General features: G+C 31.7%; 2 protein-coding genes across 4 annotated transcripts in view; both read right to left on the bottom strand.

Moving 5' to 3' along the window:
* Positions 1 to 14650, bottom strand: part of LOC125827093 (60S ribosomal protein L37a) — a 145313-nt gene that overhangs the window by 13868 nt on the left and 116795 nt on the right. The window lies entirely within an intron of this gene.
* On the bottom strand, positions 1493 to 6343 carry LOC125827066 (SNF2 domain-containing protein CLASSY 4-like). Of its 2 annotated transcripts, XR_007442965.1 has the most exons (4): positions 4911 to 6343; positions 2236 to 4077; positions 2000 to 2103; positions 1493 to 1668 (listed from the first exon to the last, which is right to left on the bottom strand). XR_007442965.1 is itself a non-coding variant. In XM_049506425.1 (2 exons), exons 1-2 carry the CDS (start codon positions 6321 to 6323, stop codon positions 2236 to 2238), a joined length of 3255 nt encoding a protein of 1084 aa, XP_049362382.1. In that variant the 5' UTR covers positions 6324 to 6343; the 3' UTR covers positions 2160 to 2235. The 2 variants fall into 2 exon arrangements, 1 of the variants encoding a protein (XP_049362382.1); XM_049506425.1 differs by lacking the exons at positions 1493 to 1668; positions 2000 to 2103 and having other exon boundaries at positions 2160 to 4077.

The raw sequence follows: 14650 nt of genomic DNA, 5'->3' as shown, positions 1-14650 counted from the left end.
TAGAAAGGAGTAATACATGAGGGCTATAGATTAGGAGACTCTTTCAAACTCTTTTGCCTAGTTTTGGGATCAGATCAATAATTTAGATCTTTGCATGGTTAAATTATTTCTTTACTAAATCACAAGAGATTAATGGAAGTTTATTTTCTTAATTTGGTTGTGTTGGTAATTCAAAGTTGCCAGTTTTTGAAAATTTTAGTGAGGAATTAATCGAATTTGCGAAAGGTTAATAAGACATTTGAATATTAAGAGTGTTTATTTAATTTCTCTATATATGAATGTGTATAGTTTATTTATTTATAAACATAATTAATATAATTAAATTATTGAAAGAATACAAATGTAATAAAAGAAAGTATTATTTGATAAAAAAATAAAATATTTATGTCCACTTGGGATGGTGGAGGAGATGACTATAGTAGTGATTGTGGTAACAAATGGGTATTAATGGCTAGTAATGGTGGTGACAGTTGTGATGGTGGAGGTGGTTAGTGTTGTAGTGATTGTTTTTATTTTTTTTAAATCAAAGACAGATGATAGTTATTGATAGTGATGATGGTGATGAATTGGTGATTATGATGATGAAGTTGGTTGATGCTAGTAGTTGATGGTGATGACTGAAGAATGTGTACGATTGATAGTAGTGGTTGATAGTTATGATAGTTGTCAGTGATGGTTGACAGTGGTAATGATAGTTGTGATGACAAAGGTAGTTAGTAGTGATGGATGGTGGTTATCGAGAGAGTGATGGTGATAATTATTCACACAAAATACCTCATAGTAATATTAAAAAAAATTAATGATTAAGATCTATTCAGACCAAAAGAGTATTTAAATCTTAATGTAAACAAATGCACTAAAATGACTAAGGTCTAAAACTCTAAACTATTAAAATTCAAATCTCTTTAAGTGCAAAAAAAATGAAGCTTTAAAATCGAAGGGTGGAATATTTACTACGTACATAGATAACATTAAATCATATCAACTTATTATAGTTAAGTAATTTAATAAGGTAAAAATATTTTTAAAGTAATCATGCTTAAGGGAATTTTAGTAGCCCGTTGACATGCTACCTAAATTTTTACCTTATTAGTGATAATTCCATTCTCGACCTTGTAATCCCCCTTCCCCAATATATGTTTTGTTTAAAAAATTAACTGTAATTAAGTACTTAAAAGATTATTAACAAACACATATCATATACTTTACCCCCTTCTTATTCTTTTATTATTTTCCCTTATTTTACTATGATTAAATTGCAAACTGTACTAATTGTTTACTCAAGTGTGTCATTTACATGTGAAAGAACACAAGCTTTTGGCACTTCACAACTACAATAACTTGAAAGTTTATGTTAAGGCATTGTGATCACTGTTAAATAAAGTATTCACTTAATTATTTTGAAAATAAACTATCAAAACCATAAAATATAATGCAAAGTAACATATAAATAAGCATCAAGCCAATTTACTATCTACAAGTGGACTCATATATACCAAGAGACTTAAGCCAAAATACAATTGTGTTGAGGAATATGCTACACAGATGGAAGAGCCTGAGATTTTTCACAGTTCTGAAACAAAAAAATGTCTGGCAAAACAATGTTACAAGAACATCCTGTGGGTGATGAAAACTCCTATCAGCATTCTTCATTAACCAGGCGTGAATCTACCGTTCTTGAATTGTACCAAAATGCCTGAAACCAGAAGGAAAGGAATAAGAAAAAGATAAGATCGTTAAAAAAAAAAAGTTCTTTCATGTCTAAAATCGTAGCATTCCTGATATTTTTTTTATTAAGAGTGTTCTCCAGTTTATGACAGTAAGGCAAATTAACTAGTTTGCTTATCGATAAAGGCAGGGCACTAGTTACTAGTGAAGTTCTCCAATGTCCTGGGATCATTCATCGGTATTATGTAATGAGGAAATAAATACAGGAGTTCTTGTGAATACATCATTTAGAATCTTCAGAAATATGCTTACTGATAGCATGGTAGTGTACCTGTCATGAAGCACCTCATAAAAGGATGACTGCAAAAATTCTTCTAGGCTCCGCTGTAAGTCCTAACAAGTGTCCTTCACAACCCAAAAAAAGCTCCAACCGATCTGACAAGAACCGATCTGATAAAAAAGAGATAAAAGTAGTTGAGCCATTTTCCAAAGATAGGGAGTTAACAAAATAAACTAAACAAGTCTGGTTGCTTCATGTACCAGCAAACAAGAAGAAAGCATACTAACCTAACAGCTCAGTTTTGAAGGTTGGTTACGAGAATTAAAGCATGTAGTAGGAGGCACCACACGTGGTGCATGAGATAGTTTTTCAAAAATATGACGGAGGCACTCATGCTTAACCATGGATTCTAGTACGGTATCCTCTGACACAGAACATGAAGGATCCATCTTGAAAGTATTCACTTTATTCCTAGACATAATAACATCTGAATGATATTTTTTTTTTGTCTGCTGTTCGATCTTGTCCACCTCCCATTTTGATGACACTGGACAGTAAACATGAACAAATTTAGTCTGACCATTTCTGTAGGCTCGACTGATGGCTTGCTGTTCTACTGAGGGATTCCAGAGAACGTCAAGCAAAACCACTCTTGAGGCCCCTATAAGACTTATTCCTTCTGAACAGGCTTTTATTGATGCAAGAAGCACTTTTACATCACTCTTAGGGTCATTAAGAGAATTTATTGATATCTGCCGCTGCTTTACATCAAGTTTTCCATCCATATAGAGGATCTCTCGGCCTAAAGTCCAGCCAAAAAGAGAATTGAGTTGCTCCTTGATCAAGTTTAGAGGATCAAGTAACTGGCTAAATATTATAACCCTCTCCTTCAATCCACCACAGAGTCTGATTAGTTCAACAACAAATTTCATTTTTACTCCATTATCTGGATCCAACCGACATCCTCTTTCTTTTAGCTGACTTTCTAAGTCAACGAACTCCTTCCTCGTTGCCACTAATGAAGGATGAACAGAGATTAGAGACACCATATTTTGTTCGTAAAAGGAGCCTGGATTCTCTGGAATTCTTTTAAGCAACTCCTTCTGCAAATGTGTGGGCTTCAAATGTATCACAATATCCCTTATACCCGGAAGGCTTACCTTCTTCACATTTTCACTACATTTATGGACTAGTGGTGCAATCATATCCCTAAGCTCTTCCAATGCTCGGACATTCTTGTCAATGGAACTGCTAAGATAAGCCCATTTATGCTCCAAATCTGCAGCAAATTTTGGACTAACTACGCATAGGGTGTTGTACAACTCTTTGATGTTATTCTGGAACGGAGTTCCAGACAAAAGAATGCGCTTCTCTGTTTCAATTTTATTCAAAGCTTTCCACACAAGGCTTTGATCGTTCCGAGCAGTGTGCCCTTCTTCAAGGACCAGAAGACCAGGTAACTTTAGAAGTATTTCTCTAATCTCTGTGGCATAACTGTCTCCATCTTCTCCCGTGAGAATCCTAAACAAGTCATAGCTGATTCCCAAAACACTCTTACTTTTAGCCCAGGATCTCAGCTTCACCATACGTATAAGGTGTGGATTGTTTTTTCCGGCACGGGATAAACAGTGGAAGACACTAACAGTGGCTTCATCTTCCTGGAAAGAGAAATCTTTGCTGTTCAAGTTGTGGAAGGGAATGTCGACCTCCCACTTTTGGAACTCGGCTTCCCAGTTAAGAAGCAAATTGGATGGAGCTATGATTACAGGCCGACACTTTGGAAACTGCTTCAAAAATGCCTGAAGAAAAACTATAGTGAGACGGGTTTTTCCTGTGCCAGGTGGATGTGAGATTATGCATCCTCCCCTATTACCAGATATAGGCTCTTTCAGCTTCTCAAGATACATATCTCCAACAATATTTCTCCACATGAACTCAAATCCTTCACGCTGATGAGGATACATTGTTGTTTTGGCACTAAGGGGAACTAAATCCCACACAGTTCCTTCCCCATAAATAGCAGCATCATGAACGGCAGAAGAATCATAAAATTTGAAGCCATCAACATCCAAGAGGGATGGCGACTCTCCAAAATATTTTCTTTCATGTCTCCCTCGGGTTCTCTCAGCCTTCAAGAATTTAAGAGTGAACAAAAAATAAATTAGAGAGCAGAGTTCATAAAATCAAATATAAGAATTGCAAAAGAACATGTAACTGGGGCTATCAAGTGTAAATATTAATTTATGAACTAACAAATCTTACAAACTAATTTTGCGTGAACTAAATTATTATCCTTAACTGATGCATACTGTTTACTTTATGTTTAGGGGTTGTAATTTATCCCAGGCTATGGTTTGTATAGTCCTGTGGTTTTTCTTTTCCTAGAGCTGTAAACTGTTTTTATTTGGTAATAAAGTTAAAACTTATTTACCAAGAAAAAGGATGGTAAAAGAACATGTAACTAGGGATATCAAGCATAAATATTAATTATGGACTATCAAGAATAAATACGTATTAATTATGGACAAAGAAACTCACAAACTAATTGACTGAACTAATTCCATTTATTGCTGTAAATTTTTAGCATGTCCATTTAACCGAAAGAGAAACTATTAGGCCATAGCAAACTGTCAAAGTTTACATATTCAAGAACTTATTACGAATCTTTGAGGCATAGAACCAACTGCATTATTGTTATCATGCACTATGTCAAGCACGCTTTCAGATCTCAATCATCCTAACAGCTAAAAACAACCAGTACTTCCAGCTTGGCAAAGCTATAGAAAAAGCTGCCATGAATTTAGATTAGTATATGTGCAGGTTTGCAGGAGAATAAAATAAAAACTACTACACAGTCATTAAGATAAAGATGGGATCTATTAAAGTAATAACAACAGATCTTGTAAATTGTGTTCCTAATTGAAAAGAGAAGTGCTTGACAGGATAAAACTCGTATACTTACAAATGGAGGGAAGATGTACTTGCTCTCCAAATGCACATGGGAACAAACTTTACAGATGAGTCCAATTTGTTCATCTAGAACAAGCTGGTGGTTCCCCATCTGACAGCCACTTATTTTTTCACTTTGTATAGGTGAATCAGATGGATTTGTAAAGCCAATACGTGATTCTAAGATACACATGTCCATTTCAACAAAAAGATCATCAACTCCCTTTTCCCATTCTTCTTTCTCTGGCGGGAGAGGTTCCTCGTCTTCAAACCGGAATATTAAAGGAAGTGCTTCTTTGACAGGATCCTGTTCCTTTTGTTCTTTCTCTTCAGGAGGAGTTAGTTTATCATGATCATCAACATTTATTATAGAATCAACGACAAACTTCAGAAATTCAGAATCTTTAAGAATCTTCTTCCGAGTCTTTCTAACCTTTCGAACAGCATCCTTTTGAACGACATTTTGCACCGACTCATCAACATCACAGTCCTCCTCAGATGAGGATTCACTAAGAAGAATCGGGCTGCTACAATTTCCATGGTTTAACTTCTTCTTTTTGGACTTAGGAAGTGAGCGCGGCCGAAGAAGATAAGATCGGCCTTTGTTGTTCTTTTCACCCTTAACAGCAAGCTGAGGTACTAGCTCCCCACCATTTGACTCCTTGTTTCGTTCTTCATGGTGTTCTTGCTCTGTTGGACAACTCAGATCATCATCTTTCAATGTATCACCATCTTTTGATTCCTCATCATCTTTCGATTTATCACTTCTTACATCATCAGATTCACTAGAACTTGATGATTCTTTCACCTGGTAATTCTCATCTTCGGAGTCATCATTATCCTCATCACTTGAAGCTTCAGATTCTGACTCAGAAGATGCAATTGGAACAACAACCTCTTCTGATTTATCTGCGGTCCAACACATGCTTGAGGTGGATGAAACAACCTCATCTGCTACATTCAACATAGGACTCTTTAACCCAACAGAGCCCACATTGGACCAAGATACTGAACATGATCCAGTATTTACAGCAGAGCCTGCAGCAGCCTCCCCAATTAAAACATCATTCTCCTTCCCCTCCTCCTCCCCATCATCATCAGATATTTCGTGGATGAAAGGCGGTTTCGTAATGGACTCACAAGTTCCTGGGCTGAAGTTACTCCTCCCATTGTCCACCTTTACCATACTTCCATCTTCTGATTTTTCCATTTTTCTCTTGCCATCTGCAGAATCTGTGTTCTCCTCCACCCTATCTCTTTTCCTCCCACAACTCACATCCTCTACAATATTCACCGAACAAGTCGAAGACTGAGTAGGATTACCAGTTCGACCCAAACTATTCCTTTTCTCAATTAACTCAACCCAATATTTCAAGAATTGCTGTCTAGTCCTCCTCCTTGGAAGAGACACATCCCCTGAATCCATCCTCCAGAATAACTAAACCCCTGATGCAAAATACACAATTTTTATTGATCAAAATACACAACCACTAGCACAATTAAAAAGAAAAAAAAACCCAGAAACTAAATCCCCTAACCCAACCAAGAAACAACATCCCCATAACAGAACAATCACATGCATCAATGAACACTCTTTCACGAATACCCTATTCTGCCGGAAAATCAAGAATCAAAATAACTCCCAATTCTTGATTAAAAAACTAAAATTGAATGCACACATACATACATACACTAGTGTACAATGAGATAAAAGAAAAGTAACTAAAAGACTAACCTTTTTCTGAACAAAACCTGCCGTGAGAGAGGCGGAGATAGAGAGGCGGAGGTGGTTGGTTTTGCTAAGGAAGTGAAACAGGGGGTAGTTTATAGGCTAAAGTCACAAACTTGTCAGCATATTTTCAACTTTAACATATATAATTATTATACACTTTTAGCTGACCTGGCATGAAATTCCGACACCATCGGCTAGACGACACTTATTTACAATTGATTGACTTATATAATACACTGTCACATTGTTAAAAATCATAACTTTATTATTTTTAATTTTTTACTTATTTTAATGTAAAAATATTTAAAATACTTTTATTTTATATAGATATATTTAATTTTTTTTTTCTTTACTCTAACAACTGTCACAGTTTTGTTCGCCGGAAAAAATGGTGACTGCTGCTGCTGTTCTTTTTCTCTATTTTTTCCTGCCTCTTTTCTATCAGACACTATTAGATTTAAAACCCCAAAAGGTCAAATCGAGAAGAAAAAAATGAATTTGATGTAAAAATTCAAAATTAAAAAGGGAAAGAAGAAGAAATTTTGGAGTTTTAGGGACGGCCGACGGATGGGGGTGGAATCTGAATCTAGGAGAAGAAAGGGGGAGGGTGGTTGGGTTAGGGTTTAGAAATCAGATTTGTTTTTTTAGTTTATTAAAAATACTAGGTGCGCGCTTCGCACGGGATTGAACTATTTTATTAAACTTACATATGTTCATTCGGTTACATTCATATTTTCGATACATAGACTATATTTTCAAGAACAGTTTGTCTTAAAGTAAAGCAGTTCTCCGAAATCTTAAAGTACTATATTTTTTTTAATTTTCGTTCTTGTTATCTAAAAATTATGAGTCATAGAGAGATTTTGAAGTATAAGAAAGAAGTCTAAGAAAATGTCCATGAAAATAGTTGGTCAATAATCAAATTTTCTAAATTCCAAAAAGTTATACAGAACAACATCAGACATCAGATTTAAAGAAGAGACAAAAAAACCATAATTAGCTAAATTCAAATAAAGGACCTTCGGCTCTTTTCTTATAAATCTCCATCAATCTCTTTTTTATTATAGTATGCCGTATCATGTAAATGTTTAAAGTGACACTAAAATTCTTAGCATCACAAATATTTTTCCTCATTGTCTCAAAATAGTCACTAGTATTGCTTAGGTTTCATATCACCGGCCCCACCTTATTTTGAATTGAACCATATTTATTGTTATGGTTATAGTATGCAGTTACAAAGAATTAATGCAATTATCAATCAAGTAATAGGTGACATCTGAATGGAACTGTTCACAGCTGGATATTCTAAACCAAAATTTTGACACATAGCATATTAAAATCTCAGAGCATGATTTTGTGAGCACTTGAACTCACAAATATCCACAAATAATAATAAAGACGACCTTACTTTCCTAACAATCAAGAAGAAAAAGGCATGTTGTTTAACATATTTTTCAAATGTGGTATCCAAGTTTAGAGTTCACAAATTTAATTGAAAGAAGTCAAAAGAAAGAGTTATTACTTCTTTATCAAAAAAACAAAAAACTTTATCAAAAGAAAGAGTTATCACTAAAGCAAAAGGCATGTTGCTTAACAATCAAGAAGAAAAAGGCATGTTGCTTAACATATTTTTCAAAGGTTGTATCCAAGTTTAGAGTTAACAAATTTAATTGAAAGAAGTCAAAAGAAAAAGTTATTACTTCTTTATCTAAAAAACAAAAAACTTTATCAAAAGAAAGAGTTGTCACTAAAGCAAAAATGATCTTTAACGAAAATTAATAGTTTAATTGTCGCTAAATATGTATTTTCAGAGGCAATTGATACTCTCTATAAATGTCCCTAAAGTCGATAGCAACATTGAATCTAATGAGAATTAACTAATGTCGGTAAAGGCTATAGCACCCTTCGTTAATGTGCATGTTTACTGCCGATAAAAACTATTTTTTGTTATAGTGTATTTTGGACATTTGTTAGGTTCAAGAAAACTTGATCTCTTATTATGCACAAAAAGAAGAGACGAAGAAATATGACTAATTAGTTAACCTGCGTTAAAAAAAGTGTATTAATTATCTCTATACTAATATTCTAGGAAGAGTGCAATGACATATAAAATGTTTCTACATAAGAAAAAACAATCAAAATATAATATATTAATTGTGGTAAGCAAGAGAGCAATCATTTTGGTTCTTTTAAGAAATTTCATCATTGATTCCGTATTAGTTATCACATATTTGTTGTTGTGTGCTATAAAATATAGCACAAACCACAAGCAATTTTCTCAAAAAGTATATGAAGAAACCTGTAAAAAGGGACAAAAGAGAAGATAAATTTTCAAACATCCTCACAGAATTTTTAACAGAGTTAGAAAAAAGTCACCAAAATAACAAAAAGTTGTTGCAAAAGATACATGAATCAATATGACTTACAGTAAAAGATTAAGTTTCATGAAATAGGAGGAAGAAAACTTTGAGGAATGAAAAACACTTCATAAGAAGTTTAATTAATGTATTTGAATTCAACTCCCCTATAGCAAAAAAAACCTACAAAAAGTAGTGGCAGAAATAAAAGTTTGGTTTACTAAAGAACCAAATGTAATGAATTCAATCATTTCACCAGTGTTATGAGTTGTGGACTGAGAGGTGCAAGAGTAGTAATGTCGCTTTGTAATTGAAATCAAATTTCTTTGTTTATATGAAGAAACATGTAGAAAGGAACAAAAGAGAAGATCAATTTTTAATCATCTTTGCTGAAATTTTTAATATAGTTAGTAGGCGTTTGGCCATGCGATCTCATATCACGATATGGTGTCGTGAGATGAAATCAGCATTTGGACATGCAATTTTATGCTGATTTCATCTCATGATTTCATATCATGAGAGGTGATATCATATTCTCGAAAAACCATGATATGGAATCACCATGTGATTTCATATCATGATTTGAGATATTTTAATACAATAATTGATCCATGAGTTTATACTTTGTTAAAACAACCCCACATTTATATCTACTAACCATTTGTTTCATATGTAAATAAAATTTATAATCACATCATTACTTTTTAAAATTTATTATTCTCACCAATATAAAATTTATTATCACTTTAAATTTGGTGAATATAAATGATAAAGTAGAAATTCATTTGGTGAATATAAATGAGAACAAAAGGAGTAATACTTTTTTGATTTTTCATAATAAGAAAAAACGTCTTAATCTTATGACTAAGCATAATATTGATAAAAGACAATTTTCATTGGCGGTGCCGCACTTTCTGAATCTTAGTATTTGCAAAATGTTCGTTCACATGACTGAAGGATATCAAGTCCAATTGATTGAGGACTTAGGAAAGTTTGATCAACTAGTTATTAATATTTAGTCAAGTGGACTAGTTATAATTTTTTTGATTAAATTTTATTAGAAGTGTTTTTGACTCAAACTTGTGGTAACTTTTTAAAATTTCGTTATTCAATAATATTTAACTATTGATTTTTCTTGTAAATGGTTAGAAGTTAGTGATGCTTGTTAATTTTTATCTTAGTGCATTTAACTTCTAAGTTAATATTTACTCACTAATCTATGTTTTTTTTCTACTTTATAGGTTATTTGTAATAGTAGTTGAGAGATATGAACATATCAAGTACAATTTATGTTCAATTTTTTAAAATTAAATTAAAGTTAGATGAAACAATTATTTAACTGAAGAACAAATAACTTTGTAATAATTTATTATGCGATTTTATAATTTTTGTTTATTTGATAAGATTGAATAAACAATTGAGGCTATTTTAATAGTTTTACAACTTATGGGATTTTTATGTTTATGAGAAAATATACAACACAAAAATTTCATATCGCATGTCCAAACAAACCTTCAATTTTATCTCATGATTCCATATCATGATACCATATCACATGGCCAAACGGGCCCTTAAATAAAAGTCACCAAAATAGCAAAATGAAATTGTCATAGTTACATGAATCACTATGACTTATAGTAAAGATTAAGCTCCATGAAAGAGGAGGGAGAAAACTTTGAGGAATGAAACAAACTTCATAAAAATCTTAATTAATGTATTTGAATTCGACTACCCTAGAGTGGAAAAAAACCTACAAATAATAGTGGCAGAAAATTTCTCTATTTATAGACAACAAAGAGTAGTGTGAACAAATCCTTATTGTGCCTCATCGGAAATGTCACAACTCTTTGAAAAAGTTACAATTTTTTGAAAAGGTCACAATCTTTCATAAAAGTTATATTTTTTCATAAAAGTTGCAACTCTTCATAAAAGTCCCAATTTTTCATAGAAGTCACAACTTTTCATGAAAGAGGAAGACTAGTTTTGGAAATAAATAAATTGAAAGGGAATTTTGGTTTATGGTGGCGTCACATAGGCGGGCCTAGGGTTCTCTTTTATATAAATATATGATACTTTTTTTTGCCTAGTAATTATTTTTATTATTGTACTAGTAAAATTATTCGTGCCTCGTGCGAAAATTTAATAGGGAAAATTGTATGAAATGACAAATTATTAATTCAAATTAAATGTTATAGCCATAGTTTTTTATTTGTAATTTGCAGCAAACATCCCATTTTTTTGTCATCTGGTTCGGTATACAATTAGTCATTTTCGGTATACAATTACCCATTCGATATACAAATGTATAAAATGCGTTTGTGTTTGTATAAAGCGAGAGAAAATTGTATATACAAATACAAATACATATATTTTAGTCCTATGCACTTATAATTATACAAGTACAAATCTTATTATACAAATTACAATGTATAAATGAATTTATACAAAACTGAACAATTTGTATAAAATTGGATGTATCTAACGAATTATACAAATCAAAAGCTCCATAGCAAACATAAAATTTGTTATAGGGCGCAATTATGCAAACTATAGCAATTATCTTTAATTTGATTTTATAATTTATCACAAAATTGATATAATAATACGTAATCGGTCGTTAAGACTAAAACACTATATTATCTTTAATTTGATTTTATAATTTATCATTTTGCTTTCAGGAAGTGTTACTATTTGATATTTTGGGAATCAAATGAATATCAACCTGTGATATTAAATTTTCTAATAAATAAATGATCGTTGGTGAAGGGATAAAATTTTTTTAAAAGGCTGAAAAAAGTGAACAAATATTTCAATTCCAACATGTAGAAAGTTTCAGCCCTACCTTTTACTTTACATATATCATTTTAAAGTTCCCTATTTAAATGTATCATAAGTAATTATTAAGATGAAAAATTAAAGGAAAAATGTTTTATATTGGATAACAAATTCAACTTATTATATATATTTGAAAGGGGAAAATATTACATAAAATTATTTAGTTTATTTAGGTGTTTTTTTTTTAAAAATCAACATACCATGGAGTTCAATTTGAAACTATACTTCTATTCCAATTGTTGTGTCGATAAACATATTTATTACTTCAAGAAAAGTATTTTCAACTTGTAGTAAACTTGAGAATATGTCCATACTTCAAATATAATATGAGCAATTAATTTATTGTGTAGTTATTTATGACTTTGGGATTAAAAGAGGCTCAAGTCTAGTCATACTCCTCTATAGGTCATCTGATACATCCTTGAACCCATGTCAAAAGTTTATTAATGTTTGTCTTCTTTTTCTGGTTGACTTCGCACATTAATATGCGATAAAGTTTTTAATGTCTTTATGTCCTTACAATGACATACCAAATTTGAATTTTGTCTTCGAGAGATGGTAGCATAGATCTTTAAGAAATTTTTTTATTGTACCTTCAACAATTTCAGTAGAGAAAACTTGCATGAATACTCAATTAACGCGTATTATTTAATTTGTACTAACAAATACTTATAACGATAACTTTGCAGAAACATAAACAACAAAGTTTAAAACATGTACTCAAAAACAATAATTAATATCAAGCATAAATTACTGACTCTAAAAAACATACTAGGATCTGTAACAATAGAATGAAACAGAAAGGAAAAAATTGAGCCCACTGAATGTACAGTGTCCCCTTAAGAAAATTATTACCCTGTAGTACCCAAGGTTTAAATGAATAGATCCTTTCAGGGTGGAACGATTCTATTCACCAGTGTATTGATACAAAAACAATGGTGTCAGTGAGCCACTCAACATGAGTAAAGTATACGAATATTTAATTGTGTAGAAGAAGAAGAAGAAGAAGAAGAAGAAGTTCAGAATTTTCGTTGTTTTAAAATGAGAGAAAATCCCTCTATGTATAGACAACAAAAGGTAATGTGAACAAATACTTATTGTGTCTTATCAGAAATGTTACAACTCTTTGAAAAAGTTACAATCCTTCAGAAATGTCACAACCTTTCATAAAAGTCGCAACTTTTCATAAAAGTTGCAACTCTTCATATAAATCACAACTTTTTATAAAAGTCACAACTTTTCATGAAAGGGGAAGTCTAATTTTGAAAATAAATAAATAAAAAGGAATCCTGATTACTGTTATTTGTTATGATCAGACGAGTGAATCTCATGTAATTGTAGGGGTGTTCCGATTCAAATGGTAACCGATAAGTCAATTGTAAAATTGGTTTATTGGTATTGTGTTATCGAATAAACAATTGGGATTTCGCTTATCGGTGTGGGGTGGATTATTGAGTTTGCTTATTGTATAACCGTTAACCCATTAAGAGTTACCGTACTTACATTTTCATCCTAGGTAAATTGTCTCATTTAATATATTTTTCATAATATATAAGAGTAATTATATATTTTCATTTGTTAGTCCTAACTCCTAAAGGCTAAAGTTGTAGAGCAATGAAAATCTATTTACTTTTCTATAATTATTTATTTTGCTTTAAAAAATAAAGGATCAATTTATCCATTTGGTCTTATTACTACTTAAAAGTCATTCTTTTTGTAAGGTATGTTCATCGGAAAAAAAGGCATCATAGAAATTAAAGGTTAGCCGATACACTGCTCAATAACCTTCTGATAATTATTAATCTGTAACCCAACTAACAAAATATCTTATAGATTGGCTAGCGGATTGATAAATTTAAAAATCAATATCCACCTGACCATTCGATAAGCAACTCTATGTTTAGGTGATTAGAGTATTTCACGCAAAATGTTAGGTAGCATGCACATGTCTAATTGTTGAGTGTATCTTAGGTGAGTTATCATGTTGTGTTGCATGTCTATTTATTTAATTTTATATAAATTTATGTGTGACGTGTGCATATCAAAGACTCTCACTTGTGAAATTGCACAACTAAAAAAATATATGATAAAAGGTAAAAAAAGACGAAGCTAGAATACCTCGACAAATTATACTTCCAACTTTAATAAAAATTTATATCAATTAAAAATTCTTAGAGGATATTCCACTTTAAGGGTCGAAACAAAATGAAAATAAAAATAAGAGAACATTAACTTAAAATGATAATTATCAGTAAAAAATAACATAATGAATCATCAAAATATAAAAATAGAATAACAAATTTACATTACATCATTTTAATAAATAAGATAAATGGAAGAGAGCAAATAGTATTTGGAAACAATTTCATTATTGGGCCAAAGAAAAACATTAGAAGAAAACAAACAAAAAAACGTCAATAAAATTATTACACCAAAAGTAATACTGCCCTAAGCCAAAAATACATTTTATCATCATTTTAATTTATTGGGAAAATACATAAAATCCCCCCTGAACTTGACAACATAACTTACTTTAGTACTTTAACTTTACAGATAATTATTTACACCCCTAATCTTATTGCAAGTGAATTTAATAGCACCTTACATATACAATATCAATCTCATATTCATGGGTGAAGTGCACGCGCGCAACCTAAGTGATACCTCAGTGCCACATCGATGACATGTCATATAATTGAAAAAATATATTTTTTCTTTATTTTACTTTCCCAGATCTTTAAAAAAAATTATTTTCACTCTTCACCTACCCTCTTCATTATTTCATTTGGGTCAATTTCTTAACATTCAAAATTTCACATTGATTGATTC

This window comes from Solanum verrucosum, unplaced genomic scaffold (assembly GCF_900185275.1).
Source record: "Solanum verrucosum unplaced genomic scaffold, falcon-dt-bn FXZP01000060.1, whole genome shotgun sequence".
Taxonomy (NCBI): domain Eukaryota; kingdom Viridiplantae; phylum Streptophyta; class Magnoliopsida; order Solanales; family Solanaceae; genus Solanum; species Solanum verrucosum.
This window is presented reverse-complemented; position numbering and strand designations above follow the sequence as displayed.